A 13,553-nucleotide genomic window follows, 5' to 3' on the forward strand; every position below is an offset into this window, starting at 1 on the left:
AAATGCCTTTAAACCGCATGCTGCACTGCAGACGAACTTTGTCGCTTACGCATCTAACTATGATCGATTGGAAAAAAACACCGACGCGACAAAGGAAAGGATGAGAACAATAAATTTCCCGCCGAAGCAACAATCCATTGCTACCGTTGCTCCCGCTGATCAGACTTTGCGGGGAATGATTAGAACCGTATCGCCGGCACGTTTTCGCCGGTATTTGAGCCCCCCCACCCTGCAACAATTCTTCGAGATTCCTTGAAGCTTTGGCCACCCCACACATGCGAAGGCTGTTGCCTATTTTGCTCTGAAAACGTGAATAAGAGAGAGAAGCACTATCAATGACACAACAAAATACGGCGCGCGTTGGCTCCTCTTCCGTGTGTTCTGCGCAAGGCCGCCACCAGTGGCACGTCCATCGGCGCAAACTACGCGTATAAAGTTATGCGATGTCCTGCCTTTATAGATTTTGCTCACAAAGCTGGTGCCCTAAGCTGTCCAAGTAGAATAAAAATACAGGTTAAAATTCTGCAACATGGAAACAACTAGTACTAGTCTGTCCATACAGTGCAGCTTTTATATCTCTGAATTCAAACAAAATGATGTGTACTTGTCACGGCTTGTCACCCATTCACCTTCGGCGCGAAGATGTCAACGGGGTATACAAGCCGAATGGTCGTTCTGTACTCAAGCGAACACAGTGAAGGAGTCAGAGTCGGGAGAAAGAGAGAAAAAAAAAAAGGTATTTATAGACTGACAATGACACACAATTTAAATGAAATACAAAAAACACAAGAACACTAACACACATGCACTTAACCTAGATAAATGATGAAGACGAAAGAAATACAATGAACAGTTAACAGTGGATATAGAAATTAACACTACACAAAACACACTTAATGGTGGTCAACTAAAAGAGTTGAAAAGAAAACAAATGATGAAAACAAACTCCAACGGGCAGCAGCAGCAAATCCATAGAGCGTGGAGTCGACAGCAGAGCTTTCCCGAAGAACGCTGGCAAGCCGATCTCGTTACGGTGTATGCGACTGCTGGGCTTTGTTTCCTGGGAGTCTAGGTCCGACGTCTTCCCTCAAGCACGTTGAGCTAACTTGAGGGGAACTACCGTGAGCTTCGTTGCAGATGTTGGTTTGTCGTCTCTTACGTCAACTAGTAACTTGCAGTTCAAACACGGCTAGGCGGCCCCGGCGATACTGGATGGCACTAGCTCCTTTACGCTTCTCAGCAGATTGTAGGCTCAGCTTCTAGACTGCCTAGCTTGGTCTAAAACCTGCATTTAAATAACTTCTCCTTTCCCTAGTTCCCTGTGTTGTGGAACGGCAGATATTGGCGATGATCCAATCTAGTTCACCCAATTGTACCCTGGCTCCTCCCAAGGTCTTCGCCGCGCCCCTTTTAATTAGGGGAGAGGGAACGAGTGATTCCCCCCTGCTTTAGAGGTCGCGCACTTGTATTTGCACCACACACGCACACCCTTGACCCCGTGGTGGGGCTCTATTGTCCGTTCACAAACACAGGAGAAATGACGGCAGCCGGCCATACGGCGCTGTCGGCGCACATACACTGTCAGCAATTCGTGAACACAGGATTGCACAGAGACACCACATATTTCGGAGTATTTGCACCCCTGCCTTCTTAGCAAGCTTCTCAATGCACACGCGGGGCAGAGAATACACAGGGGTTCCTACAAAAAGCCATCGGGGCATCACGGTCGCGCCAATGACAAAAAGACAATAATCTCTAAACTTGCCTTCGACTTCTTTCGGCCGCTTGCCCGAGTAGCCGGCAATAACCGTCTTGCTCACCAGTTCATATTCCTACGACTTTTTGGTGCCCGTTGATCGGTGCTTCGCCAAATCGAATAATGCCACACGGTGACAGTACTCCACATGAAATTCAGTGCTTTCAAGCCATAACACACGCAAACAAACATGTGGTCAAGGCCAATGCTTCAACAGCAGCATGTCCAAGTTCTCGTTCACAACAGTTTAGCTTCATGCACCTTGCAAGGCCTTCAAACCATGCCATGCAGAGGCTTTGGGCACACAACATTGTTTGGGTGCTGCAACATTCTTCAGCCTGTATAACATAACACCATGCGAAAAAGAAAGCTGCACCTACGACATAAGCAGCTGGGTAAATTACGTGAAACATGCTGCCATTATTGCCATGTACCGCACAGCGCAGTGGCTACAAATAACTGTCACAGCACCAAGGCAACAAAAAACATGCATTTTTTTCCCAGTAAAATACAGGAAATTAGTGAGAGTGCAGCTATGTGACTTCGCTCAACCTTCGCTCAAAGGTGTAGACTTTCTCTCCTGCCCTTGCTTGCCTATGACTTTCTCTCCTGCCCTTGCTTGCCTATGAGGCAACAAAGCAACAAAATGGTGCTATCTTTAGCTTATTCAGGGAGCTTAGCTGTTGCCAGATCAACATTGAGCGGTGGCTCTGCTGCTTACCTATATATGTCCTCAGGGTCCAATCTGGGTCGTTTTGAAGCGGTTGCATCGTTTTCCGTATCTTCAAGTGCAGCTACAGATAACACATCCCCATTTTTGGGGAAGATGGAGGCATCACCACCTAAAAGAAGTCAGTTTCATTGAAAGGCAAAGCACTGATAGCAATAGCAAAGTACTGCACAACTGCATGAAGTAAGGTTCGTAGTGTTATCTGCCCTATATCTGCATTAAACATTCATTTATTAAATTAGCAAGTATGGTGTCATTCACGCAAAGGCAAATATGAACCCATCTCACTCAATGACCGCAAACACATGCTGTCGCAACACTGGCATGGTGGAGAACACAAACTGAGGAGAGCGAACACTTCTGCTGCCTCTCCCTTCAATACGTCACCGAAGCTTGAGATTACATGACCTCTAGCACTAGGCACATGCAAAGCCAGTGCACATGCAGCCACCAGCCATCTCAGCTCACCTTTGCTCCTGCTGGAGATTACTTCCAAGATTGGCCGCGCACAGCTGGGCTAGAGGAGAAGACACGCGCTCACCTCAGCCCCCTCCCCCCCCTCCCTCGCGCACACAAGAAGATGGCATGCATCAAGCCTACATCCTTCTCGGGTCAGCATTGCACCCTTCCCTCGCACCCACAGCGTACAATGTGCACGGCACAATAGGATCTTATCGCACTTGGACTTTGTACGGAACTTCACGGCAACGCCGATAATGATGGAGAAAATTTACCTGGAATGTCCATATAAATGCTATCACAATAAAACAAGGAGGCCCAATGGGTAAGAACAAACAAAAATTAGTTAACATTCCAATGAAAAAAAAATTAAAAAAGGTACAATGCAGCTACTCTGCAGCCTGAATTACTTCACTATTTACCACGCATGCATTGCACAAACCTAAAGCGCTGCTCACATGGAGTATGACTTGAGAAGAAGTGGATCCTCAGGCCTGGTTTCAACCGACATTCAAATACAGAGGAGCCTGTGGTTTCAAAAACAGATGAATCTTCACCACATGCCAACTTCAGAAGTTCAGAGTAAGCAAACCTGTTAAATGACAAGGACACATCGCTTAAGACGGGTAAGAAGCTACCTGAACAAAAAAGAAAAAAGACAAACAACCATGTGTTTCTTATATTCCTCTGGCCCACGGTTTCCCTAAATGGATTCCATGAATGGCCAGATTACATGTGCACATTGATAAGGCTCCAAGGGCATAGATATAGCAGGTTATTCAGAATAGTTTTGGGGATTAAAAATAACATGGTACATCATAAACAGTGGAAGTACTGTGCCACAGCAACACCTGCTCTGGTTATTCTTCTCTAAAACACACATTTCCTCAACACTTAATGAAGGTCATTAGGGCTCCCCAGAGCCAGGGAATTTGGAGAGAACGTGTTTTAGCACCCTATTTTCGTAACAAAATAAAAAAAAATCAATTCAAAATCAAAAATCAAAATCAATACAGCCAGTTAACACTTTAGTTTTCAATATAAGTATGTACCACTTTCTTTTTCTTTATATATGCTGCCTTTGCAGCCTTAAATATTTACACCTCTTGTGTAAAGCAGGAAGTTGGGCAGTCATGGTATGTATGTGTTCATCTTCAAAATGTCAGGCTAGGTGGACAAATGTAAAAACAAGGGATGCAAGATGACAGTGACAGTGAAGTCCAGCATCCCTCTCTTCTTATTTGGCTCGATCGTGTTTCCAAGCATTCCAATTTTTTTTTTCATCAGTTACAAAACCAAGTGGCAGCATATATTATAGCTAGCCCCCCCAGGAAGCAACTCTCAACTTTGCAAATACTTCTTCTAATTGGAGCTGAATGAAATTAATAACACTTTCCAGCCAGCTAAAGTGACTGGCACCTTTGGATTAGATGTTGAGATGCCCAGACAGTATAATTGTGCTGCCTTCGAAGTCAAGGTTGGTTGGAAATTCTGAATATGCATTAGGGCACCATGCTTATAACTCTTGATGTATCACATAAAGAAAAGGTTAATATTCATAAAGCAACATGTAGCCACTAGTAACCACCAGTTTAAGTGTAACTACTTGCACTGGCGAGTACAAAACGATCAGTTGCATTCAAAGTTGGTGAGGATGGGGGTATCGGAAAATTGGGAAAGGAGTCACCCAACCCCATTTGCAGAATGATTTCCTTTGCAAGTTGGAGTTGGAGCTGAATGAAATTAATAACACTTTCCAGCCAGCTAAAGTCACTGGCATCTTTGGATTAGATGTTGAAATGCCCAGAAAGTATAATTGTGCTGCCTTCGAAGTCAAGGTTGGTTGGAAATTCTGAATATGCATTAGGGCACCATGCTTATAGCTCTTGATGTATCACATAAAGAAAAGGTTGATATTCATAAAGCAACATGTAGCCACTAGTAACCACCAGTTTAAGTGTAACTACTTGCACTGGCGAGTACAAAACGATCAGTTGCATTCAAAGTTGGTGAGGATGGGGGTACCGGAAAATTGGGAAAGGAGTCACCCAACCCCATTTGCAGAATGATTTCCTTTGCAAGTTGGAGTTGGAGCTGAATGAAATTAATAACACTTTCCAGCCAGCTAAAGTCACTGGCATCTTTGGATTAGATGTTGAAATGCCCAGAAAGTATAATTGTGCTGCCTTCGAAGTCAAGGTTGGTTGGAAATTCTGAATATGCATTAGGGCACCATGCTTATAGCTCTTGATGTATCACATAAAGAAAAGGTTAATATTCATAAAGCAACATGTAGCCACTAGTAACCACCAGTTTAAGTGTAACTACTTGCACTGGCGAGTACAAAACGATCAGTTGCATTCAAAGTTGGTGAGGATGGGGGTACCGGAAAATTGGGAAAGGAGTCACCCAACCCCATTTGCAGAATGATTTCCTTTGCAAGTTGGAGTTGGAGCTGAATGAAATTAATAACACTTTCCAGCCAGCTAAAGTCACTGGCATCTTTGGATTAGATGTTGAAATGCCCAGAAAGTATAATTGTGCTGCCTTCGAAGTCAAGGTTGGTTGGAAATTCTGAATATGCATTAGGGCACCATGCTTATAGCTCTTGATGTATCACATAAAGAAAAGGTTAATATTCATAAAGCAACATGTAGCCACTAGTAACAAACAGTTTAAGTGTAACTACTTGCACTGGCAAGTACAAAACAATCAGTTGCATTCAAAGTTGGTGAGGGTGGGGGCACCAGAAAGTTGGGAAAGGGGTCACCCAACCCCATTTGCAGAATGATTTTCTTTGCAAGTTTTATCACTAAGCCGTTGCCCTGCCACTTGGCCCCTAGTATACTAAACACTTCCAGTACCCCTGTAAAAGTGTATGGCCAAGAAAAGTAAGGGACAAAACAGAGACCACATCATACAAAAGGCGTGCATAACTAAAAATTTACACCTTCAACGTTAGCGATTCACATATTTCTCTTACAAGTTTTACTTGTAGGATCTTGACCCTTTGCACAGAGATTGATAGCTGCACTGCCATAAAAATCAACAAAAGATACTTGTGGCACTGTAGCGTGAAATGAATTGACCATAATGAAAGCATAAAAAAAGGACATTTAAGAAACACCACACTTGAGGCTACTGAAGTGTTCCAACATGAAAAGTAGAGAAAGAAACTGCAATGGGTGCAGTCACTCGACTACTGAATCCACCAATGACAGAAAAATGGCCCTCTTAACCATAGCTTTTACTGTGAAGCCATACGAGAAATTTAATACACATCCCACAAATGTTACAGCCAGGCTACACTTAAAGTTTAAGAAAAAAGGGGGGAAGGGGTGAGGGGACGGGGGTGTCAGCACAAAGATATGTCAGGCCTTGGGAGCTATGCAAAGGGGGAAGGCAGCTGGGGAGGATCAGGTAACAGCAGATTTGTTGAAGGATGGTGGGAACACTGTCCTTTCTTAGAAAGACTGGCCACCCTATATACACAATGCCTCATGACCTTGAACGTACCAGAATCTTGGAAGAACGCTAACATAATCCTAATTCATAAGAAAGGGGACGCCAAAGACTTGAAAAATTATAGACCAATCAGCTTACTGTCTGTTGCCTACAAAGTATTTACTAAGGTAATCGCAAATAGAATCAGGAATACCCTAGACTTCTGTCAAGCAAAGGACCAGGCAGGATTCCGTAAAGGCTACTCAACAATAGACCATATTCACACTATCAATCAGGTGATAGAGAAATGTACGGAATATAACCAACCCTTATATATAGCCTTCATTGATTACGAAAAAGCGTTTGATTCAGTCGAAACCTCAGTATTCATGAATGCATTAAGGAATCAGGGTGTAGATGAGCCATATGTAAAAATACTGGAAGATATCTATAGCGGCTCCACAGCCACCGTAGTCCTCCACAAAGAAAGCAACAAAATCCCAATAAAGAAAGGTGTCAGACAGGGAGATACAATCTCTCCAATGCTATTCACAGCATGTTTGCAGGAGGTATTCAGAGACCTGGAGTGGGAAGAATTGGGGATAAAAGTTGATGGAGAATACCTTAGCAACTTGCAATTCGCTGATGATATTGCCTTGCTTAGTAACTCAGGAGACCCATTGCAATGCATGCTCACTGACCTGGAGAGGCAAAGCAGAAGGATGGGTCTCAAAATTAATCTGCAGAAAACTAAAGCAATGTTTAACAGTCTCGGAAGAGAACAGCAGTTTACGATAGGTAGCGAGGCACTGGAAGTGGTAAGGGAATACATCTACTTAGGGCAGGTAGTGACCACGGATCCGGATCATGAGACTGAAATAACCAGAAGAATAAGAATGGGCTGGGGTGCGTTTGGCAGGCATTCTCAAATCATGAACAGCAGGTTGCCACTATCCCTCAGAAGAAAAGTGTATAACAGCTGTGTGTTACCAGTACTCACGTATGGGGCAGAAACCTGGAGGCTTACGAAAAGGGTTCTGCTGAAATTGAGGACGACGCAACGAGCTATGGAAAGAAGAATGATGGGTGTAACGTTAAGGGATAAGAAAAGAGCAGATTGGGTGAGGGAACAAACGCGGGTAAATGACATCTTAGTTGAAATCAAGAAAAAGAAATGGGCATGGGCCGGACATGTAATGAGGAGGGAAGATAACCGATGGTCATTAAGGGTTACTGGATTCCAAGGGAAGGGAAGCGTAGCAGGGGGCGGCAGAAAGTTAGGTGGGCGGATGACATTAAGACGTTTGCAGGGACAACATGGCCGCAATTAGTACATGACCGGGGTAGTTGGAGAAGTATGGGAGAGGCCTTTGCCCTGCAGTGGGCACGACTAGGCTGATGATGATGATGATGGTGTTAACTATTGATGCATGTGGTATAAGTAAAGAAATTGAGCAACTACACTGAAGAGGTGCATCAACAGTCAATGTTACCGCAATCTTTATTCATTGGCATAACATACCTGAGAAAGCACCTTCGGGCTAACACTTCTGCATGGTTGTCAATCACCTGGTTGCCTAGAATGAAATAAGGACTATATATTTTGTGAAACTAAACCCAGCTATCGACCAAGCTAAATTTTGGCATAACATTTTTTAAACCTCCCCTTCCCTTAACCCCCAAAATCATTCTGGAAGAACATGCCAAATTTCCCAATTTTTCTTTTTTATGAAGCCATGAATTTTGTTACGTCATTCTGATTCTGAAAATAAATCGCTTGGTTCTTGATACTTGATTACATGTTTTTTCCAGACTTCTACCACCTTCTAATGTTGAAAATTGAACCTTCATTAACGACTGTAACTCGTTTTTCGCAGCGGGAGCAGCACAACGTCGGGCTGAACGAGTGCAACTCATCATTAGAGATATTCGTACAATCCCCACGACATGTACAGCTTGGGATTTGGGGTTAAAAGTTTAAGAGTACAACTTTGAAGAACTTATCCTATAAGGTAATAGTAGGCTTTCCTTTTGATAGATTTAAACAGTCTTGATCCTCCTGCCCTTCTCTTCTACAAAGAAATGCATAAAGTTGAGCACTACTGGTAGATTACACTTCTCCATACCAAATAGGTGACTCTTGGTAAGAAAGGAGCCCTGGCTTACTAGAAAATGACATAAAAGGAAAGGACAGAAGGAAAGAATACATGGCAACACCACATTAAAATTGCTGCACCAGTTTTATATCACATCAGATCCTGGAAGCATCTCATTGAGACTAGTTGACTGTCATGTTAAAAATAATTACACTGCACTATAAATTGACTAGAACTCAGTCCTTACAACTTTTGTAGACTTTCTTCTCCCAAAGAGAAAACCCAGCACATCATAAGAAATTGAGCTTCAACATCAATACAAGGACACGAGTAAAAATAAAAATTAAGGACGCCCAAGCACGACACTCAAGTAAAACAAAGACAGGACTAAAGAAAAAAACAAATCCAAGGACGCCCAAGCAATTCTTATGAGTTGCAAATGTGAAAACATTGATATCCAACTGAACACCACTGAGCGGTACTTCCGAGTTTTGCACTGTGAGTAATGCTTTCAAGTTTTATTGCGGGGTATGTTATCGAGTTTTGCAATGAAACTGGTGCGGTTTTTTTTTTTTTTTTTCACAGTTTCTACATTAGCACGTTGGCTGTAAACTGGAATCATTTTGACGATAGTACTGAGAAATCAAGGACGCCGCATTTGAACGATGTCCTGTGTGATGAGAGACCGAGGAAGCATCCACCGAGATACTGACAGACCCAGAAGCAGACAGCCCCTACACCACACCCAGGAGAGTAGGCAAAGAAAGCTTTGCTTTGACATGCATCGCCATGATACGCAGCAATGAAGTTGCATATCGGGTACTTCAATGCTGTATTGGCAGCACGGTAATCAACTCCTCGGGAGGGCGACACACTGCAGGAATAGACAGGCAATCAATGAAACATAAGGCGTTGTTGACAATGATAAAGTTTAATTTACCAAGGATCTGCGACCACCAAGGCCAGCAGGCACTTGTAGCAGCTAAGCCCAGTTGGGGTGAGAGAAGGAGATGCAGACTGCGCGCCGGTTTCCAAGAGCTAGACGGCGGAACCCGCACGCACACATCACGCGACTGCCTCGCCGATGACAACCCATCTCACCCCGTGGCGTCGCGGCACTGTATCTGCTCCGTCGGGGTGCATAAGTGACGTGGCATCACGGCGATGCCCATTCCCCTCATGCCACACCTGGCGCGCTAACGAAGCACCAGGCGTTCTGTTTCGCCTGCTCTGCTCCGTCGAGGTGCGCACGTGATGTGGCGTCACAGCCAATGGGAATTTAGGAGGCGTTTCGCTGCTAAAGATACTGGGTTTCTCAATCAATGGGCCAGTTGATGCTTTTGCATCAAAATAAAGACACAGGACACACTAGAATCAAAGTCTGCGAACTACGTTCCATGGCAAAATAGAAGGCAAATATGAATGAACAAGCAAAGCAATATCACATTTTTTTTTAGGTTAAGTGGGTATGCTTGACTTTTCTTAAATAATCTCTTGCTCGATTTTCTTCATATGTTCAATTTCCTTATCACATTGCTGCTGGCAATGACCTACATGTCATGTGATTGGAATGCCATGTGAAAAACAATGACAGAGTTTTAGTGCATTCTGGTAAATGCAAGTAGACTGGGCATCTTACTGGACGAGCAGAGGTGTAAACACGAAACACCTAAACCACCTGGTTACGTAGAGCTGAGCCAGAAAAACACAGCTAATATTGCAGTAAGCAAGTGTATTTTACTTTGTTCTCGTGTACATTTTCAGCAATAACACAATTACACTACAGCCAAAATTTACACCAGCAGCAAAGTAGAATACACTTGGTTACTGCAATATTAACGCTGTCTTTGTCTGATTTAGCTCTGTGTCACCAGGTGGCTGCACTGTGCAGGCCATCTATGTTTGTGCCTCTGCTCATCCAGTAAAATGTCCAGCCCTCTTGCATTTACCAAAAAACCACACATTAAATCTCTTCAATTTCTCCGCTTGTCATGTTGCTTGTTCTGTTGTGCTTGCTACAGCCTGTGTTTTTGTCCAAGTCCTGTCCCTATTCTTATGTCAAAGCACAATGTTTTAAGATGTCCTCAAACCAACTGACCCACTACAACACCTTACTGGACCCTGAATTCAAGTAAACAAGGCTATGTCATCGTACCATGATGATACTGCTATTGTATGGCCCCCGCAATTCACAATGCAAACCTCACCTTCTATATTATCCACTGATGTGCAATGTTCTTTGCCAAGCAAATACCAAATGCTGAAAGTAATGAACAAATAACCGACCACTACTACCTGCTTCAGTGTTTACCTTTAACATCTCCTCAGCTATTTTGCAAATGTACAAAATAAATTTCTACTATGCTGAATGTATACTGAAATGTTAGACACAGGGTAAACAACTGTGACTTCTCATTCTAAATAACAAGGCTTTAGCAACATTCCACAAAGCTGCCTTCTTGACAAAGATGCCTGGTGCCCTAGAAAACTGCATTTCAGTTGTTGATAAAGGATACATGTAGAAGCATAACTAAGTTTAGTATAGATAATTCATACGCCATCTTAAGAACTTCAACAAGTAGTTGTAACTGTATATCAAATGTAAAATTACTGAGTTCATTATCAATGGTGATGCTTTTCCATAAACACTCATAATTAGTACATTTGAAATACTGCAGAAAATCACTAATGTTGCCAGTGAAGCATTTCTTACACATTCTCCATACGACTCCGTCTAGGCACTCTAGACAAACGTGACAAGCAATGTAGTCAATGACCATGATGCATTTTTATCAACTGAAGTCAAGTTATGAAAGAGTGATATGACATGGGTCCATACCTAGTCTGCAAGCAAGGCCTGTAGGTATGCTTTTTGTACCAGTTGCAAATGACACAATCTGTAATGTAGCTGCAAAACAATACAAGCAGGCATATATATTTCATGACTCTGATCAGAATAACAGAATGCTATGCCAAGCCACTGGAAACATTTTTGCAATCAATTCCTTTGTGTAAAGGAACTGCCTTGTTCAAAAAGCCAACATACTTGAAGTGGAATATTATACATAGATTCTTGGTGGTTGTAAATCCTCACATTAATGCCCCGAAGCCAAGGAGTGCATTTTTCATCTTGTTGCAGTTCATTTTATTCATTTCTTCATGGCTCATTCAAGTCGCAAGTACTTGGCTCCACATCACCAGAGGATACCAATAATGATTCTTCATTGTTCTGGTTTATTTTACAAAAGCAACCGTGGAAGGGCACGCAAAAGGTGTTACTTGCACCTAAGGCCCACACACCGGTAAGAAGTAGAAAACAAACATTGGCATCTGATCAGATGTTTACAGTTATACGTACATTAGCGTAAAATGCAAACCACAGTAAATACAGAGTCAGTACATAAAGCAAAATAGATAGGTGCATAAAATTTCAAAGAAAAATGCAAGAAAGGGAAAGCAACTATGTGGCTGACATCAGTGGTGTAGCTAGAAATTTTTTTTCAGAGGGGGCCCACACTTGACTGAGGAAGGGGAGTAGGGGTCAGGCGGGTGCTGTCGAACATCATTTTATGCCAGGTTTCCTAGTACACAGAAATTAAGCGGGGTAATTAAAGGGGGAGTGGGGACGTGTGCAATGCTTTTTCCCCCTCCCCAGCTACACCCCTGGTTGACATGAACATGTTGTGTAATTATGTGGTTAGCTGTGTGCAAATGGCATGCTTAAACTGCACTTTTTTAGAGCTAGGTCAAGTATGTTGGAGTGCAAGTTGAAAAATTCAGTTATTTAGTAACCTAACCCCTGAAAGTCATAGTACGGTTTCTGTAAACTTAATAGTGATAGAGATAAGGTGTGCATGTGTGTGTGACAATTTAATGTCACACACACAGTGTAGTTCGTCACATCTAAAAGGTTGTGGATGTGCACAGCCAACTTCTTTATGCACAGCTGCTGCACTTTAAGTAAACCAAACTAGGGGAAGAGCAAAAGCACTGCCCCGTGAGGGTAAATTTTTGATCCCTCAGACAGCTCTCTTTTGCATAGTTACTAGGATAGTATGGGTCGTAGTTCCCCAAACCAACAAGCCATAATGTATATAAGGATGCACAAGGGCTGCAAATTCATCAAGAGAAGTGATCGGTGAATAGAAAGAAATGCCAATGTTTTCCATAACATGCCACTCGCACTGTGCAAATAAATCACTAAATTAAATGCCTAAAATTACCAGTATTTAGCCGTTTGTTAGTTATTTTACTATTTTATGTGAGTTTACTAAATAGCATAGGAGGTGGCATAGGAGGGAAAGCGAGAAGTGAGTGAGAAGATTAAAATTAAGCTTTGATTTCTTAAGCAAGAGAAGAGCAATGTTGTAGGCCATGCATACAGCATTGAGTCTAATGGATGGTTAAAACCCATGCAGCATACCCCTGCAGCAAAGCTAATTATTATTCGGTATCAAAAAACATATACAATGGACAGAGAAGGAAACAGAAAAGAATTATTAATCCCCACTTCAAGCATTCATATGGATTTCATCAATGCAAAGCCACTAAAACGCATCTATGTTCATTGCAACCTTGGATAACTGAGTACTAGTAAGCAAGCGAAAAAAGACAAAGAAGTTGGCTGTGGTAGTGGAAGAAGATGGGTTAAGGTCGGAATAGAGCCTAACATCTAGGCTCTACATATATATATACAATGGCATCAGCCCTATGAGTGTTACTGTATTTGTGTGAACAATACTCACAGAATGAAACACAAGAAAACTTTAAATCAGAATGCTTCTTATGCATAATACTCGAGAATGCAATGTCACATAATTACGCATCTGGTTGTTAAAGGTGGTAAGGACTATGCCCTAAGCATGAGAGCCAAAATTACGCTAACATCACACGAATTGGTGACAGTGGAAACAAAAGTATATGTTTTAGTCAGCCCTAAGTTGATGTGCTTCATTTCGTCACTCCTCCACATCTCTTATCCCACGTTACAGTTTTTTACATTTTAAAGGCATCGTAAACTGCTCTTTCAACAGTAATAAAATGCAAGATATCTCACTTGGCATAAAAA

The 13,553-nt window shown here is 42.5% G+C and overlaps 1 protein-coding gene across 3 annotated transcripts in view; it reads right to left on the reverse strand.

Moving 5' to 3' along the window:
* Adat1 (Adenosine deaminase, tRNA-specific 1) overlaps positions 1-13,553 on the reverse strand; it is a 32,116-nt gene that overhangs the window by 14,903 nt on the left and 3,660 nt on the right. For all 3 annotated transcript variants that reach the window (XM_050195087.2, XM_072288143.1, XM_072288142.1), the window contains 4 exons: positions 11,325-11,393; positions 7,912-7,966; positions 3,404-3,537; positions 2,478-2,598 (listed from right to left, as the gene is read on the reverse strand). In XM_050195087.2, coding sequence (XP_050051044.1) covers positions 2,478-2,598; positions 3,404-3,537; positions 7,912-7,966; positions 11,325-11,393 — 379 coding nt within the window. The remainder of the gene's footprint in view (positions 1-2,477; positions 2,599-3,403; positions 3,538-7,911; positions 7,967-11,324; positions 11,394-13,553) is intronic.

This window comes from Dermacentor andersoni, chromosome 1 (assembly GCF_023375885.2).
Source record: "Dermacentor andersoni chromosome 1, qqDerAnde1_hic_scaffold, whole genome shotgun sequence".
Taxonomy (NCBI): Eukaryota; Metazoa; Arthropoda; class Arachnida; order Ixodida; family Ixodidae; genus Dermacentor; species Dermacentor andersoni.